Source organism: Choloepus didactylus, chromosome 3, assembly GCF_015220235.1.
Source record: "Choloepus didactylus isolate mChoDid1 chromosome 3, mChoDid1.pri, whole genome shotgun sequence".
Classification (NCBI taxonomy): Eukaryota; Metazoa; Chordata; class Mammalia; order Pilosa; family Megalonychidae; genus Choloepus; species Choloepus didactylus.
In genome coordinates this window covers 119,851,505-119,879,312 of record NC_051309.1, presented here as the reverse complement: position 1 = coordinate 119,879,312, position 27,808 = coordinate 119,851,505, and the positions used below count along the sequence as shown (strand labels likewise).

The 27,808-nt window shown below is 38.1% G+C and overlaps 1 protein-coding gene across 1 annotated transcript in view; it reads right to left on the bottom strand.

The window, feature by feature from the left end:
- EGF (epidermal growth factor) overlaps positions 1–27,154 on the bottom strand; it is a 93,740-nt gene extending 66,586 nt beyond the window's left edge. Inside the window, exons 1-5 of the mRNA XM_037830461.1 lie at positions 26,583–27,154; positions 5,254–5,453; positions 3,142–3,323; positions 1,849–2,076; positions 941–1,143 (exon numbers count right to left, since the gene is read on the bottom strand). Of these exons, the coding sequence (XP_037686389.1) occupies positions 941–1,143; positions 1,849–2,076; positions 3,142–3,323; positions 5,254–5,453; positions 26,583–26,709 (940 nt within the window). The 5' untranslated portion in view covers positions 26,710–27,154. The remainder of the gene's footprint in view (positions 1–940; positions 1,144–1,848; positions 2,077–3,141; positions 3,324–5,253; positions 5,454–26,582) is intronic.
- Between the last annotated feature and the right edge of the window lie 654 nt (positions 27,155–27,808).

Below are 27,808 nucleotides of genomic sequence, written 5' to 3'. Positions count from 1 at the left end.
TTTATATATAGGTGAGATATTAGTGTATTTATAAGTATATGGTAGATAAGCCATATTGAGCAACTTATTTAAAAAGCAATTATGTGCTAAAGAATTCAAACCAGGAAGACTACATATGAAAGTGGAAATTTGGGACACTGACTAGACTCAGTCAATTATTCATTCATTCACTTTACTACCACGTATCGTCTAAAACTTATTTATCAACCAATCAATAATATCACTGCATATGTGGTTAAAAAACAATTAAATGGACATAATCCCTGCCTGTCTGTAGCTTATAATCAAATAGGAGAGACAATTCAGAAAGAAAGCAAATTCATATGTAATTACATCTTGTGATAAGTTCAGTGAAGTGTATACTGAGAGAAAATCAGGAGGTGAAAGAGGCTACTTTGAATGATCAGAGATGGCCCATCTGAGAACATGGCATTTAAGAATTCTAAGTAGAGGGAAGAGTGAATGCAAAAAGCTAAAGGCATGGAGGAGCTGGCATGTTTAAGGAACTCCAGGGAGACTTGTGTTAGATCCCAGTGTTGGAAAAGGGGGTATAGAGCACTAGGTTGGGTTAGTTAAATCTTGATAGGCCTGGTAAAGGTTAAATTTCAATCTAAATGCCAAGAAAAGCTTTTGAAGGATTTTAAGCAGGGGAATGACTGAATCAGATTTATTATTTAAAGGCAAGAGGGGAAAATAGAAAGACCAGTTGAGTGGCTCTTATAGTAGGCCAGGTAGGAAATGCTGGTGGTTTGAACTAAGATGGTAGCCAAAGACACTTAACATACATTTAGGAGGTACAATGGAAAGGACTTTACAATAGACTGGAAACTGGGGATGAGGCAGTAAGAGAAAACAAGAATGACCCCTAAATGCCTGGCTTGAGCAAGCAGACCAGTGGGGACTACGTGCCTGGCCTTGTGCAAGGTCAAATATGACTCACCAGACTCCCAGGCTTCACCCTTTGCCTGGGGCTGTACCAGGGGATGCACCACTTTAATTTCACCAGGTGGTACAGATGATGGATTGAGGTTAATTTTAACCATATCCTTCCCAGTATATTTGTTGGCTATCCAAATTGTCTTCCTTTTCCATGCTGAATAGAAGATACGGTCACCAAAAAGGGATATTGCAAACAAATTGTGCCTAAAAACAACAGAAAAACAAACAGAGAATGGCACATTTTGTGCACTGACTTATGAAAGTTCATGTCATTTCAGTTTGTCTGAAAAATTCAGTTTGTCTGAATTTTAGTCATCTAAGTTTTCATTTTTCGTTTAGGTTTACAAACATATTTTAAGTTTAAAATTCTACTTACATAGCCATAAAATCTGACCTAACAGAATATAATTTTTAGTTCCATGGCTTTCAGTTCTTCTGCTGGTCATATAAATGGGAAGAAAATAGGTACAGGATAAGAGTGGATTTCTGGTTTTGTCAATTTTCACTTAATATCTGCCTCTTGCCACTAGCTGGAGAATCAGTTGCTCCTGAGATAAATCAAGTAAAAGCTAAAAGACATATGAGACATAACTATTCTAAAAATAATCACTATGACCAACAGGGAGAACTTATTATATGCCAGTTACTCTACTAATTATTTTTATTTGCATTCACTCAATCCTCACAGTAACTCCAAGAAATTATCCCCACTTTAAAGAAAATTGAGAATAAGTGAAGTTATATGACCTACCCAAGTCACTCTTCTAATAAATGGTAAATCTGGGATGTGAACTCAAGTCTTTTGGATTCCAAAACTACCACACCAGTTTAGCTGACAAAAGTGAAATTAACTTATCACACAAACTTCCAATGGCAATTGTTTCATTTCATGCCAAAAGTAAAACTTACTGTGTAAGATGTTTGCTAAGACAGACAGACCCTCCATCATAATCACAGGAACCAACATGAGAATGGCTTTCTTCTCTATTGTACTGAATCCAAAAGAGCCGTTTATCAAGCACATCCAACGACACAGCTGTTATCTTCTCCGATGTCTCTAATAGAATCTTCACTTCCACACCATCAAGATCAGCTCTGTGGATGCTGCCAGCCGCCTCTGAAGACCAGAATATGAACCTGAGGGCAGACACATTCACAGACGCAAAACTGAATGTAGAGTCACTTAAAGTGGCCGCCTCTCTCAGTGCTTCAGCAGCCCCCAGCTATCTACCCTGGATCAGTTTGAGTATTTCGAACAAAAACTCAGTTCAACAGCCCTATTGTGGTCACTCATTTAGGAGCAGGAATTGAAGCTAAATGAGGAAATCCCTGCCTTCACAGAGCTTCCAAACTGATGGAGAGGGGAAAATAAATACACAAAACTATAAAAATATAACATTCAAAGACATCAGAGACAAAAGAAAGATAACAATGATCAAAGCACGTGGGGTATCAATAGAGAGGTACTCGCATCCGCTTGGGAAACAGGAAAGGCTTAAGGGGAAGAGCAAATCTGAGCCGTATGTTGAAGGATGCATAGATTTTTCATAGGTAAAGATGAAGGAGAAGGAGGACTTTCCAGGGGAGAGTGGAGGCTAAAAATAACAACAACAACAACAACAAATGACAGCCTGTTTGAAAAGTACTGAGTGAGCAGTTCACTTGGGCTATGGCAAAAAGTAAGTGAGGAAACTAGGTCACGTTATAACTGAAGAAAGTTTGGCGTCTTTGAATGCCGAGATGTGCAGTTAGCAAGTTATCAGAGCAGGAGTGTGACTTTAGCAGAGTTGTGTTTTTGGGAATTAATGTAGCAGTGGGATTTAAGATGAACTAAAGCAAAGAGACAGAAGGCAGGGAGAGTAAGTAGAAGAGCTAAAGAAAAGGAAATGGGTCTTTGATAGGGTTGTTGTGAATGACAGGTTGGAAGTGGAGAGACAAGCAGTAGAACCTATTTCATGTAATTGGAAGTTAGAAGGAGAGTTACGCTCCTACAGCAGGAAACCACGGTGGTTGGGAATGCTGTTTGCAGAGGTTCCATCCCAGGCAACTGTCTTATTGAAAATAAATGATGGTTGTCTACTATAAAAGAAAGCCTTAGTCTCAGGGAGCAATCAGATCCCTTTGGGTTCAAAATGGTATGATTCTATGAATTTACATCAGATTTTGAACTAGATTTCAATGTCTAAAAACAACAGAATTTACCTGTCTACTGGATCAACTGCTATTTTTGCAGGATAATTCAAGCCGTTTAGGAGAACACGGGAATTGTTTCCTTTCATATCTGTCACTGTAATGATTCCTTCCTGTTGATTTGACCAAATAACTTCTTCATTTATCCAATTAATTACCATTCCTGAAACATTTTTCTCTATATTGCACACTCTCTGTAAAATCAAATTTCAAAATTAAGTTATTAATATTTCCCCCTTCACAACAGAATTGTTTTTATTGTAACATATGAAAGTCTATTCCTTTTAGTACTTGTCATTTTCATGCATTCCCAAATTTATTTAAATGATACTAGTCTCAGATATGGTGCTATTGTTTTGATGTTTGAAATTAGTTTATAAATCATAATATAGTCATAATTTCAATTATAACAGAAGAATTAGATGTTAAACATGGGTTATTTAAGAAAGCATTGTTTTTAAATTCCATTTGCTAGGGGAAATTATTTCCAGATTCTCACCTAAACCTAATGCCAAACTGCCAAATTCTGGCAAGATTGGAGTTTGTGCATAGAGCTATGAAGGAGACACATTAGTGGTAGAAGCCCCCATTTTTTCCTGGCCTCTCCTCCTCACCATGCCCCTTCCCTTCTAGAAATCCTCAGTCCTTCAAGCTAGGACCCACATAGCAGGGCTTCTTGTATGCCCCTTGAGCAGTGTTCCCCTGCTCCCTTGGCGAAAAACAAGCAAACAAAAACCTCTGTTAATTCCTAATCTACTGTTGTGCAGGTAAACCAGCCCTCTCAGAGGGGGATGGAGTGGAAGGTGGAGAAGCCCTGATTTGTAGCATTGAAGATTTTCGTGGTGTAAATATCCCCAATATCTGAGAGTTCAAGGTACTACTGAACACAGAGTTGGGTAGAGATTGTACAATCCGCTCTCATGAGATTGTGCAAAAAGACACCAGCACACCACTGCCACTGCTATTCCTACATCTCATACAAATTCATCTAGTGGATGCATTTTACCAACTGCTAATATGTTAACTTATTAGCTCACTCAGGTAAGTTATTTGCATTTCAGCAGTTGTCCCTTTAAGCGATGTTTTGGCCCAAAGTAGATTACATAATGATGGAATTTTAGACATCAGGCCAATGTTATCCTCTCCTAATGACAACATAAATTCAAAACTATTTGACTTGTCCCCCCTGTTCTGTGACAGGAGAAACTCTTCAGGTTCTTAGACACCAGATGAAACTATTTATAGATGGCTGGACAATAATGAGTTCATCTTCCTTGTTAAAAGCGAAATTAGCAAGTATTAGACGTCATCAAACAGATTAGCACCTGACTGAGGCTTTTTAAGAATAATTGGAGGGGAAGACCTTTGGTAAAAAACAGTAGGCGCTTCGTGCTGGGAGTAAATGCTTAAAATTTCTGCCATCATCTATCTCTCTAATCATCTCCCAAGAGCTGAGACTCCTGGGGTTCATTTAAGGGTTCTACCAAATAAAAAGAAAGATCAAAGCTCTTTTGCATATACTTTGGCAAAATACTTGAAGTCTGTCATCTACTTTACTTTTCAAACATAAAAAGAATAAAAAGAAAATAAAATAAGCATCTTCCTTTCTAAATGTCAGATACCCAAACCCATGACAGAGATTGTATACAGATAAAACAAGGCTTCTCAACCTCAGCACTGTTGACATTTTGGGCCGGATGAATCTTTCTTGTGGAGGTTGCCTCGTGCCTTTTAGGATTTTCAGCAGCATCCCTGGCCTTTACACATTGACTGCCAGTAACACCACCCCAGGTGTAGCAACCAAAAATGTTTCCACTGGGGTAGAAAATAATTATGTAAATAATGTTTTAACCATAAAATGGCAGTCTCCCTTCATAAATTTAGATTTTTCAAAATTACATTCACATCCTCACTTTCCCCTTTTGGAGCCTTCAGAATATCAGTGCCACGTCAGTGGGCTTGTTCAATAGCACGGTACCATACATGTGGCTTAAATATATACCTACCTATGTCAGGCACATTTGAACTATCACATAATTTTCTTTTATCTATACGTTAAGAATTTGTGATATCAAATTTGTCCAAACAAAAATTCCTCAAATACCATGAGAAATGGTGCCTTACCTCTTGTCTTGTCCCATTCAGAAACACTCTTTGCAAAAGTTTTCTTTCTAAATCCACCCAATAGATTCTTTCCTCTTTGTAATAAAAATCCATGATCACTGAATTGCCAGCATTTGCCACCAATTGCTCATGATTAGTTCCTTCCAGGTCAATCCTAAAGATACTATTTCCATGGGAGAAAATTAAGAAAGGTGCAGGACCTGAGTGGGAAGAAAGAAACCAAACTGTATATTTTCAATCATATTTTATCTGATTTTGACAAAATACTTCTGCAGAATTAATACAAGAATATAAGCAGAACTAATACTGAATTCCTGTTTTATGTTTGAAAAGAATAGTTGTAGAAAATAAAGAGCTCCTGAAGACGGTTCACAATTAGTTTTATAAATCATCTCCAAAAATTGATTGTTAAAAATGAACATTGCCAAATTATGAAAAAAGAGAAAGACACTCTCTACTCTTACCTATAAAATGCCAGATTCCACTTAAATGTTCAAAAAGAAACCACCCACTATACTCTGCTATGGAAAGGGTCTATGTGAATGTAAACTTGGAAGACCTAAATTGGAAATAAAATTACAGATATTTATCATTTTGGAAATGCACCCCCTCTCCTCTGGTTTACTTATGATCTTACCTTATGCCTTAGGGGCAGTGATATAAAAGAAGACGGAGAAAACTAGGGCTCTTAAGTGGCAGCAAGAAAAACTGAAATGCCATCCTACGAAGGATCTGAAATTTTTTGGCCCTGTTAATGTTACCACATAAAATACAGGATGCTCAGCGAAATTTGAATTTCAGATGAACAATGAAGAATTTTTCAGTAAAAGTATGCCTCAAATATTGCATGGGACCTATTTATATAACCAATTGTTCACTGTTTATCTGAAATTCAGATTTAATTGAGTGTCCTGTATTTTTATTTGCTAAATCTGTGTGGTGGACCTCACTGGAATGCCTGGTTTTTTCAGGGCCTTGCCCTCTACCCTACCCGATGCCAAGGACCTTGTCTTGGTCTAGGTGATGACCATCCACTCACTGTGACTCTCAAGTACTGAAATCCCAAACCTCAGCCTGACTCCACACAGAGCTTACCATTGATGTTCTGGGATGACACTAAGGGATGGTTTTGTCCCCTGCAGCCAAGGTCTCTCCTGACCAAGGACAAGGAGGCTCGTGCCCCTCTGCCTTCAGATAACCCTCGAATCACTGGGATGAGTGGGGGATCAGAGAATTCTAACATATTCTTTCTTCCCTGCTGGGCTTACTCAATTCTGTTTTAACATTAAAACTTAATACTTTAATGTGATTTAGTAAATGTTTTTATTATTGTAAGGATTAAAGAAGGTGATGGATTCATATCCTCTTACTCAAAGATTATGTTTTAGAGCCAGAAAACTAACTCCACCCTAGAGAGTACATTGGATTAGAGATACAAGAGGCAGGGAGACCTGTAAGACCATAATTTGAAATTCGTGATGTCTAAGAGAATTAGCTCAAATCACTCTTCCTATATCTTTGTAGCAACACAAGGCCCACACTCCATCCCCACTCCAGTTGGAGAATCACAGAGGTGATCATGAAAGAAGTGGAAAGGTAAGAGCCAGGAAGCCTGGTTTCCAGTCCCGGCTCCACCAGCTTCTCTGGATACGTCACAGTACTTCCCTACCTGAGCATTATTGGGGAAAGCAAATGAGTTTAGAAATGTGAAATTATTTTATCTGCAGAGTACTTTACAAATATAATTTGCCATTGCTTATTCTCACAAGCAAGGTTTCCCTACATAGTCTTGTGCCACTGTTCAGATTTGAACCCATGGACTGGACTGTTGTATAATGCACCTCAAATACAGCCATGTATCATGAAGAAAAGGAAACCACTGGAAAACGGCACCCTAAGTTTAGAGAGAGAGTACTCCAGAGAGAAAAAGAAAATCAATAGCTACTAATTAGTGGGCCACAGATTATGACAGGCCTGTTGATTTATTGCCAGGAGTTGTCTATTTTATATGTAAATCATGCATTCTATATAAACAAGATGAATGGGTCCTCCACATATTATTAATTTTCTAATGCATTGATACATTGATGAGATTGATAAACATTTAATTAATTTAAAGATATTACTAAATGGGACAGTTCCAGGTTTAAAAAGAAAAGAGAGAAAGTAAAAGCACTATTAACATTTTAATATCCTCCACCCCAGAATTGAGCACAATGCTTTGTATATAATAGGTACTCAAAAATTTTAAATAAATAAATCATTGTGTTTTGTCAATTTGTTTGGGCTTTTACCAGTAAGAATGAAGCAAAAGAGACCAGAATATTGATCCAAAGCCATAAAAACAGAGTTTATCTTATGACAGTTATTTTACTAACAGAAATAATATTAATAACAATCTGTCACATCCTGATCTCATTTATCCTCAATATAACACCATGAACTACCTAGGCCAGGTATTTAAATCAGTAAGTCAGAGTAAAGAGATCTGAAGAATACTTAGATCCATAAAACATAAATATAGTGTTGGCTTTGGTATCTTTTCAACAAATACAGAATAATTATAAAAGTACTACATCTAAATAGCAATATGTAAGAAATTTTACGTTCAGATGGTGTCCATCCAAAGGTGAATCAGAGCATCTGTAGTTTACCATAGCATCTTAGAACTGGAAGACTCTCAAGGTCACCTAGTTCAGTGTTTCCAAAAATTGTTCAAAAGAATCACATAGGGTGCTTGTATGTATGTGTGCACGTGTGTATATGTGCATTTTTTTCCAGATCCTTTCCCTTGAGATTCCAATTAATTCAGTAGGTCTGGGCAGAGGGCTAGGAATCTGTTTTTGATCAAGCATTCCAGATGATTCTTATGTCTTGGTGAATTTGGAGAACAGGGATCTGGTTCAGATGAGGCAGTATCTTTGAATTCAGTTATTCAAATATCTTTGAATTCAGTCGCATTGCCAGTTGGTGGTAGAATTGTAATTAGAACCCAGATACAGCCCTCCCAACCCATTACTCTTTCTATACACAACTCTGCTTTGGTCTCAGTTGTCTTATGTCAAGATGTTAATGATCTTCATTTTACTTATGTAACAGATCTTAATTCTACTTCCCTCAAAACACTATTCATTTTTCCTGCACTGTCAGCATCATTTTATATAAACCATGACCTAGGCTGAGAAGTGATAGAAATGAAACGTAATATGATTTAAAAGAAAACAAAAGACTTTGAGAATTAGCCTTGATGAGAAAGTCACTAATCTGTACTACCTGCTGGGAATGACAAAAAAAAAAGTCAGCACTTTTTCAGACCTGTCAAGGACTCTACAAACACCTGGTGTGTGGTACAATCTGTGGATTTGTGTGCCAGCAGGGTGTGTGTGTTTGAACAGCTAAAACTTTCCCATGTCAAAACCTGTGCCATTTATCTTGGGTGCAGTTCAGGAAGAGGCAAGTGTATAGAAAACCAACATCATTTCTAAGGAATGAATACAAATCTGAAGACAGCAAACAGGTCACAGCAAATCAGATGGAACCTCTGATTTAACCTGGGGATTAGTAGGGAATCTGCAGGATTAAAAAGAAATCCAGAATGTTTGGAGCATATTGAAGACTTTGTTTGTGACTACAAAGATCTGGGGTTCCCGTGGCATTGAAGGCCAGTTGTGAAAAACAGGTTTTGATTGAAGAGGGAGGCAGAAGCAGAACATTTCCCAACACGCAACCCTTTATGTACTGTGAGCCTGTGGCAGTGATTCCACACAGGCACTGAGGAGAGAAACCGCCGTCTTCTGCAGGCCTCAGGTGCAAAGTCTCATGAGACCTGGTTAATACACAAATGATACTAGAAACCAGATTAACAGGAAACCCATGTCTTTTCTCCCGCCAGCACTGCCACCCGCCCTCACCACCCCAGGCTTCCTGCTCTAAACCTGGAGACAGAATTTAGGAGTCACAAGACAGAGAGTGAAAAGGGAGCTCCTGGGCCTTCAGGATTCAATGACACCATCAGAAAAGAATGTAGCTTTAAATTGATGGACACGATGTAAGGAAGCCTGGCGCCTCCTCACACTCCCCGTCCCCCCAACCACCCTGATGGGAGTCATTTATTACCACCCCCAGCAGACAGGCTCGAACGATATCTTGGGTTTTATGAAGTGCAGAAAGTTTTATTTCACCCTGAAAGACAATCTCCAATCCTTTTTTCAATTACAGTACTTAAAAGGGCATAAATTGACTTTGGGGGCCATCATAGCTTTCTTCTCAGCTTATTTATAAGTGTCAAAATTCAGGGTAAGTGAGATAGAGAAGCCAGATACTTGGTGAAAAAAAAATACATCTACAAAAGGGAGCCAGGAGATTTGAATTTAAATCTTAATTCTGTAAGTAATGTTCTGGGGCTCCATTTTGATTTCTGAAAAATGTGAATAAAGATTCCCACCCTAGTACCTGAGTGGTGGTAGAAATGTGTCATCCAAAACATAAAATAGCTCCTACCCTTAATGCATTCACATTTAAGCAAGCTGAGTGGTAATTGAGACTAGCAGGTTCTGCAAAATTAAATTTGTTTTTATCAACAGGACTTTTCAGAGTCTTTTATGTGCTGATATACATAATGATTCTCCAAGGAGATGAGGTGGTGAACATTGTCATAGTAATAATAGCTAGTATCTTGTGCGTTATTTCTGGGGTAGCACTGAAGGTATTATTTTATTTAACTACTTACGGACAGTGTAAGATAGGAGCTCTCATCCTCTCCATTTTACAGACAAGGAAACTGAAGTTTAGAGCAGTAAACTTGCCCAAGTCATACAGTTAACAAAAAGCAGAGGAGGAATTTAAAGGCTATGGCTTTCTGATGGCAGAATTCTAGTCTATATACCTATATATACCATCCCTGACTGTTTAGTGTCTCGTAATTCAAGTATTTTAAGGAACCCACTTCAGGAAATGCTTTTCTGGGCATGTTTGCCATAAGGCTGGATTCTCTGCATTCACATTCCAGGAACTAATTATAAAATAGGTCCCTTTAAATAGATTCCTAAAATTACTCAACCTGGATAATTTTATATCTAACTCTATAATAGAACAAGTTGTTTTACACAAACACTAGTACATATTGATGTTCCTCAGTCAAGCAAATTTCACAGTGGTAATAATTGTTCATAGATAAGCTAACATTTTACATTTCATTTTTGTTATATAGTATAATTGACCTTTTTTTTCCTTTTGATGTATAGTTCTATAAATTTTAACACATATGTAGCTTCACATAACCACTATCCCAGTCAAGATTCAGAACAGTTCCATCAGTACAAAAACTCCCTGAGCTATGACTTTATAGCTGAGCCCACATGCCCGATCCCCCACCCCTGCCACATAACCCTGGGAATCACTAATCTGTTCTCTAGCACTAAAGTTTTGCCTTTTCTAGAATGTCTTTGGCAGAGCAAAAGGTTTTAATTTTGATGAAGCACAATTCATCATTTGTTTCTTTTATGGATTGTGCTTTCAGTGTCATTCTAAGAACTCTTCACTTAACCCCTGGTCACAAAGATTTTCTCCTATGTTGTCTTCTAAAAGTTTTATAGTTCTACATCTTATATTTAGGTCTATGACCCATTTTGAGTTAATTTTTGTAAAAGGTCTAAGGTTTAGTTTGAAGTTTGTAATTTCGCTTATGGATGTCTATTCCAACAACATTTGTTGAAAAGACCATCCTTTCTCCATCAAATTGCTTTTGCACAGCCATGTTTGTATGGGTCCATTTCTGGACTCTTCTTTTCTCTCTTTGCAATACCACAGCTCAGTGTAACTGTTTTAACTGTTACAATAATGTAGTTTTGCAGAACAGTGACACTGTTGTAAGTTTCTTGTGCTATAGATAAACCTTCATCTTAAATAAGCATGTCCCTCAGCTTTTCAGCATAAATTATGTTCTATTTTATTTAAAGACTACCACTACCAGACTAAAATACATTTGTCAACATTAAAACATTAGAGAAGTCTTTCCACATGTTTCACATACACAAAAAATAAATCTGGCAAGACACAGAAATCACTATCCTGACCTGTCTTCTGAATTTTGCCCCTGCATTTTTGACTTTCTGCTGGACATCTCCAGCAGGGGTGTCTCACAGACCCAAAAGGTCTTCTGCATGTTAAAAACTGAGCTTATGCAACACCTTCTAATTAATTAGGATTCACTGAAAAGCTTAAATTTGATACAGCAATTCAAAACTCTGATGTAAAGTTCAATATTTTTGGACATTTTGTTTTGACAGTTGTCATGAAAAAAGATACCTCATGATTATATCTATATGAACTGGAAGGAATGCTTCACTGGCTGTATTTACAAAATCACAAAATTCACTTTTCATCACATCCATCAATTATGCATTAATTTTGTTGAATTTGACTAGCAAATTTCTGTCTTCCTAGATATCAATCAGTAGCTGCAAACCAACCAGAAGGTGTTGCATTTTTTATATATTTAACAACTAGATCAAAATAGACAAAAATTCTTTGGAAGATTTTTAAAATAGGTTAAAATTTCTGTTTGCACTTTTCCTACGAATGCAGTCATGAGAGTTTTTAATGGGTGACATATTGGTATTGATTCAACAACAAAACCACTTAAGAATGGAAACATTTCCAACATTTTGAAAACTGTTCTCTTCATACATAAATTTCTAATGAATTAGCAGTCACCTTCTCCCTCATGGTTAAAATTTCACCTTTATCTTAGAGGGATGAAGTTTTGTTGTTTTATTTTTGAGTAGTAGTCTACTGACAACTATTTGTCATCACAAAAAAAGGTTAAAAAAAGTGTAATATGTCCTTTTTAAAAGAAAAATATGTAATATTTGATTATTCTCAAGTGCTTTGCTTCAAGATACTCTGTAGAAACCACGTGGAACAAATATTTTCATGGTTATTCCTCATCCAATTCAAAGTAATATAAAGAGTCTATTTTAATCTTGTTTTGATAGAAGGAACAATATTGATGACATCCCATAGCAATTTGTGCAATTCTGGTTCAACTTCTTTGCCACAGAGCTTCCCTGGGAAGATTGCAGTGAACACATCTCACATGTAGGGCCCAGCCTTCTGTGATCTCACCCAAAAAACCTTTTTATTGCTGTTTCAGTAAATGCAGAGGCTCCAGCACCACTGGGTACACCTATACCCAGTTTTTTTCATAAAATTTTCTTTTTAAAATTCTAACAAAGTCATTTACCACTAAGAAAATTTTTTCTCTGATGCACTTTTCCCTTATTGGCTCATGAAAAAAAAAAAAACAGTACTTTGTACATTCATTGTCAGAACAGAGATACTAGGATGATTCCAATCACTGGTGCTAGAGACTGAGGACTTGTGTTGACCCTTTACTGACTCTGTAACCGAGAAGTTAGGATTTAACACATGACTATGATTACTGAATCATTATATAAATATTCCTTTTTTCTTTCTGGTATATTAGAGTAGAGAGAGGGAAATATCTGACATCTCTGAACTAGAATCCAGCTGCCCTGATCTCTGACAATGATTGTAAAATCTTGTGCCTTTGTGATTGTAAAAGCTGGTACTCCCTTTATCCATTTTTTTTTTTTTTTTTAACTTTAGAAACTTGTAATCACAAGGGCATCCCACCTAAGGCTAATGGAAGAACTTGAATCATCTCAGAACCAACCACTAACGTTCCAGCACACTTTCACTCCTTTACATTTGTCAATTGTCTCTGCTTATACTTGCTATTGAGATAACTCTGTCTCTCTTTCTTTCTGCTTAGACTTGCTACTGTAATTGTAATGACTTCATCTCCCCTTGTTAGAATCCATAAAAACCGTGAACTCCCTAGACTCAGGGAGACAGAATTTTAGGCTGAGAGGCCATCTGATCTCCCACTTCGAGCTTAGCAGTAAACTCTTTCTCTCTTTGAAACCCTAGTGTCTCAGGAATTGGTCATTTGAGCACATCAGGCAGAGAATCCACTGCCTTTGTCCAGTATCAACTTCACTACGTAATAGCTGTGTGACCTTCAGATCATTACTTAACCTTTCTGTATGTCATTTTCCTCATGTTTAAAATGAGGATACTAATATTACTTACCTCATAGGATTATGATGAAAAAAATAAATTAATTCAGATAAAATACTTAGAATCTTGCCTGACACTTAGTGAGTCTCAATAAATGTTGGCTAGTATTTTCTAGCAAATAGCATAAGCTGATACATTATTAGAAACACCTTTACTTCCATTCAACTGTGTACATTTTTCTAACACTTATTTCTTCAAAATTTCAATGATGCTTTCTTTGCAGTTTCCAACAGTATTTGCAGGCACAGAAACACCTTTTAATTTGTTGTCATATGGTTTTTAAGCCATGTTTTACCACATCAGGAAGCAGGAGAAACAAGCATTTTGCCAACAGTATGTGGCTTTTCCTCTTTCACCGCAATGTAAGCAACCTCAAGAGAGGCTTCTTAATTTTTATCCCTAAGCTCTGTAAATGCAGTCTTAAATATCATAACTTTGAACACAACTGTAAAAATTATAAACAGTTGTTTTCATATTCTGGATATTCATTTTTAAATATCTTGCTTGTCATGATGGCTTCACGTTGCCATTGCTAACATTTCAAGGCACATTTTAGACTTGTGAGGTTCATCAATAATAACAGGTGCAAATCCATTTTGCAAGCTATCTTCCTGTTACTATCTCTTGTTTCTTCCTTTTTTGTCAAATCTGAAGAGGGTCACATGTTTTTACCTTTTAGGTAAAACAAAGAGCTCATTCTAGGAATAAGTGCCACCCTGCCACTTCCTCATTGTTCTCTTGAGCTTGCATTATTAGCACTGTCTGCAATCTCTAGCTTCTTGGTGAGAAGGTTTGTGGAAGCCCCTGGCCTCCAAGTGTCTTGAAGATTGCACAAAGCATTTTGCTTGACCTAGGACAGTTAAGGTTTGACCTATTCTCCTTGTAATAGCAGGTGTTAACAGTACTCTATACCCAAAACTACCTCCTCCCTGAGATACTGTTATCTCTATAATCCTCCCCTCCTCCCTGTTGATTACAATCAACTACATTGCACAACCCCGCTCCCTGCTTTATGCTCTCATACCCATTGGAATGTTGAGCCCTTATAACCAGTTTATTCAGTCCCCCAAAGTGCAGACTATTTCCACGTTGTGCTCTGAACACGCCACTATTCAGAGCAGCTCCTGAATCCAACCAGAAAAGCTCCTGATTTCAGGGCAGCATGACTCAGCTTCCCCCACCATGTAGGTAAGCCCTATAATAAAAGCTCATGCCTCAGAACCGGTGCTTTCTACAGTCCTTTGGCTACAAAAGCCCCCTTGAGCCATGACAAGGTTTTAAGCCACTTGTTGAATTTTGTGAGAGTTAGCTTCCCAAAAAACAGATAATATGGTCCATAAACCAGGTAAATGGCAGCCCCCCCACCCCATCCTGCATTGCCTGAGGCCCTCTGAGCTGTGGCGACCCACTCAGGAAACTGTGCATAAAGGTCAGTGATGTTACCACTGTCAATTCATTTAATCATTAATATTGAATAAATATTTGTTGAATTTTTTGAATTAGTTAATTGCTGTAATATATATGGAAGAAAATCTCAGTCCTACTTTCATAAGAAAGTTCCCCTAAACTAACTTAAAATTATTAATAGTTTTCAATAGGAATTAATTAAATCATTACATGTAGAGGCTTTCAACAATAAAGCTTGGGAGTTGGTGTGTATGTTGTAAATTTTGCAGAGTCAAGGGACGGAGCCTTAGGTCTCAAAGGATCCGGAAGAGTTACTTAATCTCTCTGGATCTCAACTGTAGGGCAGTTGATCTACATGATCTTGAAGATCCTTTCTAATCTGGCATTTATCAGTTCATTTCCTACCCTTACTGTATTCTAGAATTCAATAGCTTCCTTGTTTATGGCATTTTTGTGAAAAGGCCTAAGCTTGTGGTAAATTTCTAGATAAATGTTATTTATCTTAACCCCTACTTTTCTGTGAAATGTTTCCTTTTCTCTGTTTCTTTAAACTTCAAATACTAAATCAATAATGTGTCATCATTAGCTCTACCAAAGGAAATGAACAATCACCTAAAACAAAACACCTCTCCCAAATGCATTAAGAGCTCTACACTCCAAAGAAAGTTCAAAAAGTTAATCAATTGATTAAATCTAAAAATTTATTGGAGGTGCAAAATATGATGTGGTTCTCATTTATAACTAACAAAGTTACCTTCTTTTATTTTCTCTTCAATAATGTTCCTCAAATTGCGAGGGTTTAAACAAATGTTGCCTAAAGACACTACATTCTCAATTTTCTCATACAAATATATCAAAACAAAAGAGAATTTAAAAGTGTTATAAACTAGATGTCCCCTGAGTCCAATTTCATTGTTCTCATTAATTCCATCACAATCAATGCTAAATTCTGGGCCCAAGCTGTATAACTGTAAAACATAGAGTAAAAATATTTCATGCAATTTTCTTGGAATGTTAAAGGCAAATGTGACAAGTGGCAAGAATTATTTAGCAGAAATCATTAGTTGGGGATTTTGGGCCATACTTTCTCATCAAGGATGATAACGAATCACAAAGAACACCCTGGTAAGACGATTGCTTGGGCTTGACCAGTAAACTGACTTCAGACTTCTCTAAGCATTATTGTAAATTTGAAGAAACAAGTGTTAGAAAAATTGTACAGTCAGGTGAAAGTAAAGGTGCTTCTAATATTTCTCAGCTTATGGTATTTGTTAAAGAGTAATAGCCAACATCTGAGAACTCACTGTGTCAGGCAAGTATCTAAGCACTTACGTGAACTAATTTGTTTAGTCTTCACAACAATCCTATGAGGTAAGTACTATCAGCTTATATCAGCTCCCTAACTCGACCACATCAGTTTCAAAAGCTGAGCTTAACATGACATGTCAGGCATAGTGCTTTCACTAAGGGTAAGAGAACTTCTTCCTGCAATGTGAGACAATGAACAAGTATGACACAACCACCACCTGCCTCAAACTACTCCATTTTCTCCTGTGAGAAGATCAATCCACTCGTGTAAAGCACTAGCCATGATTCACTCTGTCAAGTATCCATCCTTTGTTTCAAAATGGCATTTCAATCATCTGTCTCAAGTAACAAGACCTGGGCATTTCATATGCACCAGCACAGCTTATGTTAGAGGGATGCCCATCCTTCCACGTTCTTTTTTTTTAGCCTTCTCTACCAAACGATAATACATTGACATTGAAAGAGAGTTCCCTGCCATCACCTATCATCTTCTCATGGGAACTGTGAGTGCTTTTTAAATGCATTGAGATTTTAGATGGAAATTTTTCTTCATATACCTTCTTTTCACCTCTTACATGACATCCTTGCCATGATTCAATAGTATAATAACCAGGAGCTATAAAAGTTCAGTAGCTTTTTTCAAATCTATGTTCTAGAATTTAATAAGCCTTTTAATCCATGTAGAGCTTTTTAAATTCTAAACAATATTGCTTGAATCTGGAAGATATACATCTCCACGAACTGGGAGAATTAATGTTAATGACAGTAACCTTTGCAATTTCCCTGCATACCAAGAAGAGATTAAATTCCTTTGTGTTGAAAATCCTACAGTAAACAGAATAATTGGAAGGGAGAAAAATACTAGAAGAACCCTGTTAGCTTCTGCCTCCAGACTTGTTTTTAAACCTCATAAAGAAGTGTCCAAAGCACACAGGATTGGTGTCAGTGGGCATGTTTTATGACAATGTTTAGTTTGACTCTTCTTCCATCTTTGAACCGTTTCTACAAGGATAGAGTCTGGAAGAAGAAAGATCTTTCAAGCTTTCAAAATTTAGGACAGACAAGTGTTGAAGTAACTGCAATAAAACACTGTTTTTCAAGGGGCACACCATGTGCTAAAGAACAAGGCAGCTGCCATAATGCCTTGATGCTAGTGTATCCTAGCAACAGAGCATCCCCAAAAGGCATCGCCTCAAGAATGAATGAAATCCACTTGCTATGCACAAAGCTGGTCTGTAGCACCCTGACAGGCTGTTCTGAATGGAGGAACGAGGCAGCGTTTTACTCTGGAAGGCCTTTTCTATTCTAGCATTGGGCGGGGCCTTTACAAATAAATCAGGGCACACTACGAATCACTGTCATGGGAGACTCCTGAGTCTCAAATGCTTTCACATTCATGCAGATTCCAGTGGCTAAGTATCCTGGGAAATTCTTGGGGAACCCAGACCCCGAGAGACATTAGCATGTTTAGTCAGGCTTGGGAGAATCTGAAAATCAAGGTCATAAGTGAAAACAGACACACATATCAATTCAAACTCCAGGCTTGGCCAGAAGGCCAAGAAATGATGAGTAGCTTGTCTGTGACTAAAACAAGTGAAGTTTCTATACCCTTGTTAATTTCCAGACTCTGAGAGGAAATCTCTGAGTGATCATGTTAAGGAAAATAAAGAACTCCTAAAGAAAGACATGTGCAAATGTATTATCTACAACAGCTCTTGGAAGCTGATAATGTTGACCCTACAAAATAAAATAGAAATGTATCTTCAGATATGATGAGACCTTTCAAGAGGTGTGAATGTCCCTTTGGTGTAATGTAACTTTTTCTTCTGCCCCTGGCAAAAATGTTAGTCATCTTCTGGCCCAGCGTTCTCTCATCTTCCTTTCATGGGCTCCAGTAGACAAGACAGCTGAGGCTGTGCAAAACCACCTCAGTGTTAATAAAGAATCTCTATAAAATGAATCCGCATTCTTGGTTTACTGACTAGTAGCCAGTTAACACTTCCTTCACGATGAGTAGGATTAGCATCCTGAAGGAAAGTATTGACTGGCAGGCAAGAAGTAAATAGACAATGGGGAAAATTACTTTTCACTTCTCAGGATTTTTGTTTTTTTGTTGTTCCTGGTTTTTTCTTAAAGTTAATTCTAATTCTAAAATTCCACTCTGTTTCTTTAGCTCTAGGATTGTTCCAATTTGTAATAATAACTAAAACTAAACTAAACACTAAACTGCTCCATGAAATTTGAGAATTTCTTTAAAATATTTAGGAATTCCTCAAAAGAAAATATATTCTTCAAAACTAACTTGGGAATTTGAAAGAGATTTCCCAAACTTTCCAATGCAGTTTCCAATTACTGAGGCTAGTTACTGAACCTTAAATCTTGCTCATAACAGGTTTACAAAAATTACCTCATAAAATAATTGCCATAGTGTCTTAGATCAAGCAACTTGCACATATTTCTGGAAAGCTACTAGTTTCTTCCCCTAATTTTCTCCAGTATAAGCAAAGTAACTGGAAGGTTAAAAACGTTGAACTGATTTTACATGACTGATCTTTCAAGTAAGGAATTTATGTTATCTTTCATCTGGGGTCTAATGTTTGATTTTTAACACTGTACCTGGATTAAGAGATGACATAAATTATTCAGCATAAATAGATAAAATGAAACCTCTAAGTCATTGACAAATATAAGAGAAGAGACCCAGCACTTGATTCACAGTTCAAACTGTTTGATTCTCCCTATATTGGACCCCTGGCTGGCTGGGGAATACTCCAAGCATGAGTCTCTACTCATAAATGTGTAAATCCCATGTTTGGCCTTGCCAGCCAGTGACTACAATGTAAAGGCACACTTTCTCAAATTATTTTGGAGGATTCCACTGGGCAAAATCACTGGAAATTATCCCCCTATAAAATCCTCCCACCCCAGACCCTTCTGAGAGATTCCTAGACCTGCCTCCCTCATGCTCACCCCACTGGCAACTCTCATCTGACCTTTCATCTGACCTCCTAACCTCTGGCCACTCCACACTGAGGTCCCCTCCTACCCACCATTCAGAATCAGAGCACAGGACAGAGTTTTCACTGTACCATTTCATCTGAAATGTGAGACTGGCCTGTTCCTCATTTTCCTCAGCATAAGTGAGAGCAGGCTCTCACTTTTAATGACTCTCTTTAAAAGATCGGTGGTAATGGAAAAGGAGAATACCCACGGAATAATTTACAATCACTGGCCAAGACCAGACCTGTAAAGGTCTCTTTTCAAGTCAGTGCCCTGACTCAGGTCTGACCTGTATCCACCAGGCCAAGGAAAGGGCACTGCCCAGCACAAGATTTGTGCCATCCTTTCCTAGATTGCAGGAAAAGTGACTCATCTGAGAGACGAAGAGAGAGCTTCTCCACCACCTGAGATCTGCCTCCAAGAATCTTCACTTCTGTCTCAAGATTAACATTCTCCCAGTAAATAAGAAAGGGGAAAATGATTGGTTTACAAACCTGGGATCAGAATTTCTCCTCCAGGAAATAATTGTTTTTGCTTAGCAAAACACTTTTGTGCATTACTGAGCAATTTTTAAAAAATGTTTTCAATTTTAAGAGGCAGGCCCAGGATAGGATCAAGAAAACAGAATTGGAGGAGCAAGAAATCTAAAAAGTTCTGCATAAGGATGTGGGTCATCTGAAATAGAGAAAGTGGCTTAGGTATTACTCAAGGAGAGAGAGGGTCTAGCTAGATGGCAGGAGGTTAGCATCCAAGAAAAAGAGGTGGCTAGTAAGCCCTTCCCATAGACAACAATCACTGGAGAACTTTTAAGAACAGGAATACCTAAATGTTATACTTCAGTTGTTTGGTGTGTTGGGCCAGGATGTAACCAGGCCTTATTTTGTCCCAAACCTTCTGCTAAAGTCTATACCTGTTCCAGTTTGCTAATGCTGCCACTAAGCAAAATGCCAGAAATGGATTGGCTTTTATAAAAGGGGGTTTACTTGGCTACAAAGTTATAGTCTTAAGGCCATAAAGCGACCAAGGTAAGTCATTAACAATTGGGTACCTTCATTGGAAGATGGTCAATGGTGTCCAGAAAACCTCTGTTAGCTGGGAAGGCACATGGCTGGTGTCTGCTCCAGAGTTCTGGTTTCAAAATGGCTTTCTCCCAGGATGTTCCTCTCTAGGCTTCAGCTTCTCTCCAAAATGTCACTCTCAGTTGCTCTTGGGGCATATGTCCTCTCTTAGCTTCTCCAGGGCAAAAGTCCGCTTTCAACAGCCATCTTCAAAGTCTCTCTCATCTGCAGCAACTCTTCTCAGCTCCTGTGCATTCTTCTAAGTGTTCCTCTTGGCTATAGCAAGCTCATTCCTTCTGTCTGAACTTTTATAGGGCTCCAGTGAACTAATCAAGGCCCACACTGAATAGGCAGGGCCATGCCTCCATGGAAATCATCCAACCAGAATTATCACCTATAGTTGGGTGGGTAACATCTTCATGGAAAGACTCAATCAAAGAATTACAATCTAATCAACACTAATATGTTTGCCCACACTGGATTGCATCAAAGACAATGGTGTTTAGGGGGGCATAATACATTCAAACTGGCACAATACTCTTATAGCTCATAGATAGCACTGGTGCTCTCGAGAAGTAAAGCAGGGTGGTATCTGGTGTGAAGTGATGAAGGGTGGGAAAGGGACAGCATATGAGGGAAGTGAGACATGGAGCAGATCAATAATTCAGTGGAAACAGACAATCAAAACCAGTGGGGAACACATACCCTTCCCCACCACATCATCATCCCCACCCCAGGAATCTCTGATATGAAGGAGGGAGACACCAACTTTCCCTAGAATGTTGGATGGAGGCTCAGAGCATTTTAATTTAAATATCCTAAAACATGGTGGCCCTAGCAGGCTGTGGGGCTTGGGAATTTCAGAAACTCCAGCCCACTTTCTAGAATTTGGTCTGATCTTCTGGCCCTTATGGAAGAAATCTCAGTGCAGTCCACGACAAGAGCATTTTTTGAAGTCTAAATTATCTAGATTATCGATGGTCACCTTGTTTTAGATGTAAAATGAAACAACAGTAATTGTTGCCAGAGCCTTCCTGCTTTCCTCTTCTTTCCCCTCAAAGAAGATTCATCCTAGTGCTACTTGTTAGAGTATATCCGCTAAAACACCAAGATCACCAAAAATTCTTCTGTGGGATCTCTAGTACTTCCTCAAGGCACATGTCATCTGGGACATTTTCTTTATCTTTTGACATAGCAGAAGGTAGTAAATCATCCACATGAATGAAGGAAAAGGAGTTTGAAACATTAGCCTGACGCTCTAGTATGCTGGTGTCCACAGTTCATGTAGAATTTCCAGGAAAACGATCTTGGAGTTCTGACTTTTTCTTTTCTTTTTTTTCCTTCTTTCTTTTTCCTTTTCTTTTTCTTTTCCTTTTCCCTTTTCTTTTTGTTTTTCTTTGTTGTTGTTGTTGTTGTTGTTGTTGTTGTTTCCAATCACAGGATATCCCCCTATTGGAAAAGACCCCAGGGCTCAAACCCTGTACATTTTTCTTAAAGTTCTAAGTATTGAGATGGCACATAATTATACTCTACTCCTAAAACTAGATAAATGGCTAAGTGGATCATTGAGGTGTTCCTTTGGTCAAAAGACTAGGTAAAATAAGTGTACCAAAACAAAAGAAAAATGTAAGACAACATGATCATTTATCAACAATAGCATCAATGCTTTGCAAGATACATGGTATACATATTAACTATGAAGCAAAATAAATGCAACACATTGCTAAATATAGGGCACCCAAATAAATTTGAATTTCAGATAAACAATAGCAAATATTCTAACATAAGTATATCTCATGCAATATTTGGGACATATGCTAAAAAATCATGCAATTATTTAATCTGACAATGCTAAACATTACTGCATTTCTATTTCTACCATTATATGCTCCGAGAAAAAAATCAGTCACTATGAAGAATTTCCCTTGTACTTGAAAAAAGAAGCCTGGTAATTCTTTCGCCTCTCTCTTCACACAAAAGTGAAAAAATCCAGGCTAATAGTGAGGAAAGGTAAAGTGCTATTTTCCATCATTTTACACTTCTCTAGAACAGTCTCTCTGAACTAGGATGTGTACTGCTTAGTAAGTTGTAAGATGTAAGTGTGTAAGTTTGTTTGTTACCATTTGAAAGAAAATATTAGGAACAGTATATGTTTTATAATGTTTGTAATATTTATACATATTACACATATGTAGTTGATAAATAAGCAAACATGCATTGGAAGCATATACCCACATTGCTATTTTTTTTAACAGATGGAGGGGAATTTAGAGACTACTGATCTTAAAAAACCAATCATTCATACTAAACAAGGAATTTCAAACAGATTTTCATAAAGGCAAATTTGTAGATTATAAAATAAGGCTTTGAATTTACTTAACAATTTACTAGACTATTTACTCTTAATGGGAAACAATCAATTACTTTAAACAACAGCAAATGCTTCTCACATTCCAACTTCTAAATTTTATGTTAAAAATGTGGACAACCCTAAACTAGCTTAAAAATGTAAATTCATTTAAAGAACTGACATAATTTCTTTATATACCCTTAATAGCTTTAAAAATCTTAGAGAAATCGATCCCAAATATGGGGAAAAATACACAAAAAAATTAAATAATCACTATCACTTTCATGTGACTTGTTTTTGCCGTTGTTAAAATCAAATAATTACCCTTTTGCTAAGAAATTGATCACTGAATGGAATTTTTCATCAGTTGATGCCACAGAAATACAACCACCAGAGCTGCAGTTCCATGAGATACTCACTCAAATCAGATATGTTTTTGTATTTTTAATAAGAGTTTCTTCTGATTACAAAAATACAAACAAGTTGTATAAATTGAAATTATTTTGACCACAGTTTTTAATGTAAAACTATCATTGGGTTTTTCAATATGGTATTTTTCCATGTGCAAAAAAAAATTTTCAATTATTACAGAAGAAACCAAGCCACATTTAGAAAATACTACCACTATCACCACTAGTAATGATAATTTTAACAACAATAAAAGTTGAGTGCTTATTGAGTGCTTATTACATGCCAGGCTTGGCTTTATACATTTGACATGTATTAACTTAGATTCTTAACTCAGGCTGCCTGTTAGAATTATCAAAGGAGCCTAAAAAAAAGAAAAACAAAAAACAAAAAACTGATGTCTGTTTCTACCTCCAGGAGAGACTGATCCAGTTTCACTGGGAAAGTAACCTGGACACTGGTGATTCTAATGTACAGCCAGGATCAAAAACAAACACATTATCCCTATCTGGGCAACAGTTCTGGGATGAGAATATAATTATTTTTATTTTATAGTGAGGAAAATGAGACAAATGGCTCACAAGCAGCAGAGCTAGGATTTGAACCCAGCCAGGCAGCCCAGCTCCAAAATTCATGCTCTGTACCACTAAGCTATACGACCCCCCAAAAGTTACAAATCACTGAATAGTTGGGAGACGCTTTCATTCACATGCTATGAATGAAAGATGATTTCTGTAATTTCTTTACAGTCAGATTTTTTTTTTTAACTTTTTGCATGACTCTGGCTGAAAACACAAACAAGATTTTGATCATGGAATTACTGTGCTCTTCACATGCCTGGGGAGGTAACCAAGTCTTAGCCAGGGCTGAAATCTGTGATTTCACTGTTTACTCCTAAAAGTTATCTACCCATTTGGCTAACTTAGTGCCCCAGGATTCCTCCTGCAGCTAGTTTTCTGAAGCTTAGCCTGTTCTTCTTCCTCACTCTTTATTTACCAAGAAAGTTCATATTAATAATGCAGGCTCAGATGTCAAACAGGAACAGTTCCTTCTTCCAACTGATATTTCTCCTCCAGGGCAAACAGGCTTGAAAATTCAGAAGCTACTCGCCAGCAGTTTTCTTCACTGCTCTCCTCACCTACTATAGCTCAAACAGAAGTTATCAAAATACTCAGGTGACTAAAAAAAAAAAGGCATAAAAAGAAAACCTAATTCTGTGTTGCTATCCCTTGTTTTATCTGGCTATCAGTCACATCAGTAAGAACCTTGCATCAGTTTACCAGAATCTTGTCAAACCATAAAACTTTCTTTCTGCTGGGTCAGGTTGGCCACAGAGGTAGTCTGTCTCATGCCAAGGGCAACTAATAAGGCAAGCAGAATTTAAATAAGGGAAAAATAGACTATGGCACCATATCTATTTAGACAGGAGAAAATACTAATTCTGAATTACAGGGAGTAACAAGGTGTGACTCAGGCATGTATCAGGTTACTTGAGACTGTGGAGTGTAAAGTAGGGGCTTTAAAACAGTGACCTACAAGGCACAAAGGAGGAAAGAGTCACTAAGTGTCATCCAGATGTTCCACACTCCCTGGGGTCTGTGCCATGTCTTTGCACTGTTCAAATAAGGCAAAATTATGGTATGAGTTGATCAAAGAGATTTAGCCAAGACGTGGAACCCAAGAGGACATTTGTTAAGCACCTACTATCTGCCCTCCACTGTGCTGGGTGCTGTGTGCATATTACCTCAAGTGAGCCCTACAACAATCCTGAAAGGTGGGTATTATTATTTTCCCAGCAATATTCCAATGTGACTCAACTATTAAGTGGGTAGCATGGATTTGAAATGAGCCCTGTGTGCTTCTAAAATCCATGTCACTTCCACCTTGAGACACACTCCCCCTAACTCATTCTCTCTATTATGGGCTTCAGGTTTATTTGATGCAATTTGCCTCAGAGAAGGGCAAGTACTTCCAAGGAGCCAAGGCACAGGGTCGCTTGCTGGCAGAAATCGGGCTGTTCCCTGAGACCCTAAAGCGATGTAGAAGCTCATTTCTGTCATTTCTTTGCTCCCTCGGGTTCCACTCTGACCATGTGGACACTTCTTTCCTAACCGCTGTCTTCCTGGTTGGTTCCCACCACCACACCTCACCTCCCATACAAAGGGTGGTGCAACTCTGGTCCTTTGCCAACCACTCTAGAGAAAGTTGTCCCTCCCCAGAGAGACTCCAGTGTCATCAATGTAACTGTGTCCAAACGTTTCCCCCTGGCTCAGACAGCTGACTGAGAGGTTTGTGGGGTCATTTTTGTCTTTTTTCACCCACTTTGTGTTGCTGTTCTCTAGGACTGAGATCCAGCAGGATGAGGAAAGACTTCTCATACTTTCAGCAAGAATTTCTGAGCACATACTATGAAAGAGGAAATGTTCTAGGTGCAGGGCAAATAGAGATGAGTAGAATGCAGTTCTTCCTTCAAATATGCTGGGTTCTGCTCAGCTATTATAATGAATGTTGCCTAATGACCATGTCCTGAGATTCTGAGCAAAAGGATCTGATTTCTTCATTTATAACTATCTTACTGGGAAAGCCAGGACAGTTGCCCAATTTGGCAGTTTGGCTCAGTTCTATACTCTTGATTCCCACTATTTTGTGCTGTCTTTCAAAGGTTTCTGTTCTGGAAACCTTACTGTGTTTTCTTCGCTCTTCCTCTTTGGGGATGTCAGACCTCTCCTCAAAAGGACAAGTCTTCAGGGAAGACAAGAAAGTAAAGTCAGCGCAGCCCATGCCTTCTAACAGATAGAAATGGATGCCTTGTCTGAGCAGCAGGTTGGAGACTCACGTAGAGATGAAATAAAAGGATTCAACAGTAAGAGAGAGAGAGAGAGAAACAGAGAGAACAGAGACAGAGAGAAAGAGACCGAGAGAATGTTTTTCAGGCAAGATCCCTAGGCAGTATTATTTGCATTCAGCAGAATTCCTGTATCTCCTTGATTTAAAAATGCATTTAATATTGGGGGAGGGGGAGGAGGTGTTGCTTGTTTACCCAATGTCATTTCTTCACAGTTCTCAGAGTTACAATGCACCTGTTACTAGAGCACTGCAGACACGTCAGAGCTTCAGAAAGGGCAGCTTGGGGAGGAGGAGAATGGGGTCAATTTGAAACTTAGGTAAATCTTCAAAACGATAGCTCATGTTTGTTCACAATTCCCTTCCTACTTTTCACTGATGTTTAACTCCTTCTGAGCTCTTACAGAAAGTTATCAGAAGGAAGGATCTTTTTCTTTATGGCTTAAATAGACAGTTGCCAAAAAAAGAAAAGAAAAAAAAGCCATCTGTTTCCCCAGTTTCCAATAAAAAGCTAATCAACTAAGTGAATCAACTAAGTATTTAGATACTCCTCATGTTGGAATATAGACAGAGGCTTACATGAAAAGAAAGTTCAGCTAGTAAAAAATGAGGCACTTTCACTCACACATGAAAGAACAGTTTGAGAGCCAAGACTTTTTATAGTTGGTAGCAGATCAGCTCTAACAGCTAGTAAGAAGTAGATATTCATCAGAAAACAAAAATTAAGCAAATACACGTACACCAAAAGAAATCAGAAAGAAACGCCCAGCTATACAAAATGGAATGAACAGGTATGTGAGGGCAGTTTCCAGGAGGATGTGAATTCATTTGAATCGAATTTAATTACTTACCCACACAAGTGGAAATCTCATTCCCGGAGGGAGGACGTTGGGAACAGTTCCGCTGCTGCAGTGCTGAGACACTAACAAAACTACATTTAAAAACTATTGACAACAGAATGGTAAGTGAGGACAGCATAATCTTGATGGGTTTGAACTTTCACTAGAAAGCAACTTGATTTTGCACGAGCATAGCCCTGGCTGAGTGACTATGCCTGACCCCAAGCGCGTCCACCCAGGCTGGCCTGCAGCCCCGGGGCATTTTTCACTCTGCTGTTTTGCTGTTGCCCTCCAGTTCCTTCTCCTTCAACTCAAAATAACTTCCAAATGCAGCTGGAAAGGGACGCTCCAGGAAAGATTTAAGTTTTTTTGGAAGGCAGTAAGAAATACCTGACACTCTTATGACAAATTTAACAGAGTTTAACAGCCAGGCTCTGAAGGGCTGCGGCAGACTTCACCGTGACAGGCAGCGTGGGGAGGCAAAGGCGAGAGAGAATAAAGAAAGAATTGATGGAAAGTTCCAACCACGACCCTTGGATGAGGCTGAAAGAAGAAATATGTAGATAGGATTCCTCCCCAACACAGTTTCTCTTTTTTGAAAAATAGAATGACTCCCCTTTCCTTTTTAAAGCTCTTTTGGCTCCACCTCCTCTCCTTTAGTGACACTTGAGTGAGCCTCTGTTTGCAAATGCGAATGTGGGCAATTCCACACTGCAGGAAAGCAGGGACAGCTGCCAAAGAGGAGATAAGTCCCTACTCACCATAAATATTCCAGGCAGAACCAGAGAAAGAGCAATTAGGGGGATGTGGAGGAGCTAATGGTGTCTTGGAGGTACCTGTTGAATATTGGCTGTGTTTTAAGATCCTGAAGAATGGAGACAGAATTAAACCATGCAGCATAAATCAACAGTGAACACCTGTGACAATGCAGATTTATAATAATCGATCATTCGCATGAGCAATAGTGAAAATAATTCACCTTCAGCTCATTATTTGAACAGAATGTCAACACAGTGCACATTCCTGGAACTTAATCTTTTTTTTTTCTCTACTGTATATTTTATAGCGGAATTTGAAAGATTATTCTTTCCAAATCAAAGGGAAATACCTGAAGCCAAATGAAGAGATACAGTATGCACAGACACTTTTTCTTTCAGCATGAACATAATAAAACATTGCGAGGGGCCAGGAGTGCAGGGAAAGGAGTGGATTGTTATTATAGAGCAGTGTTGGAAAAA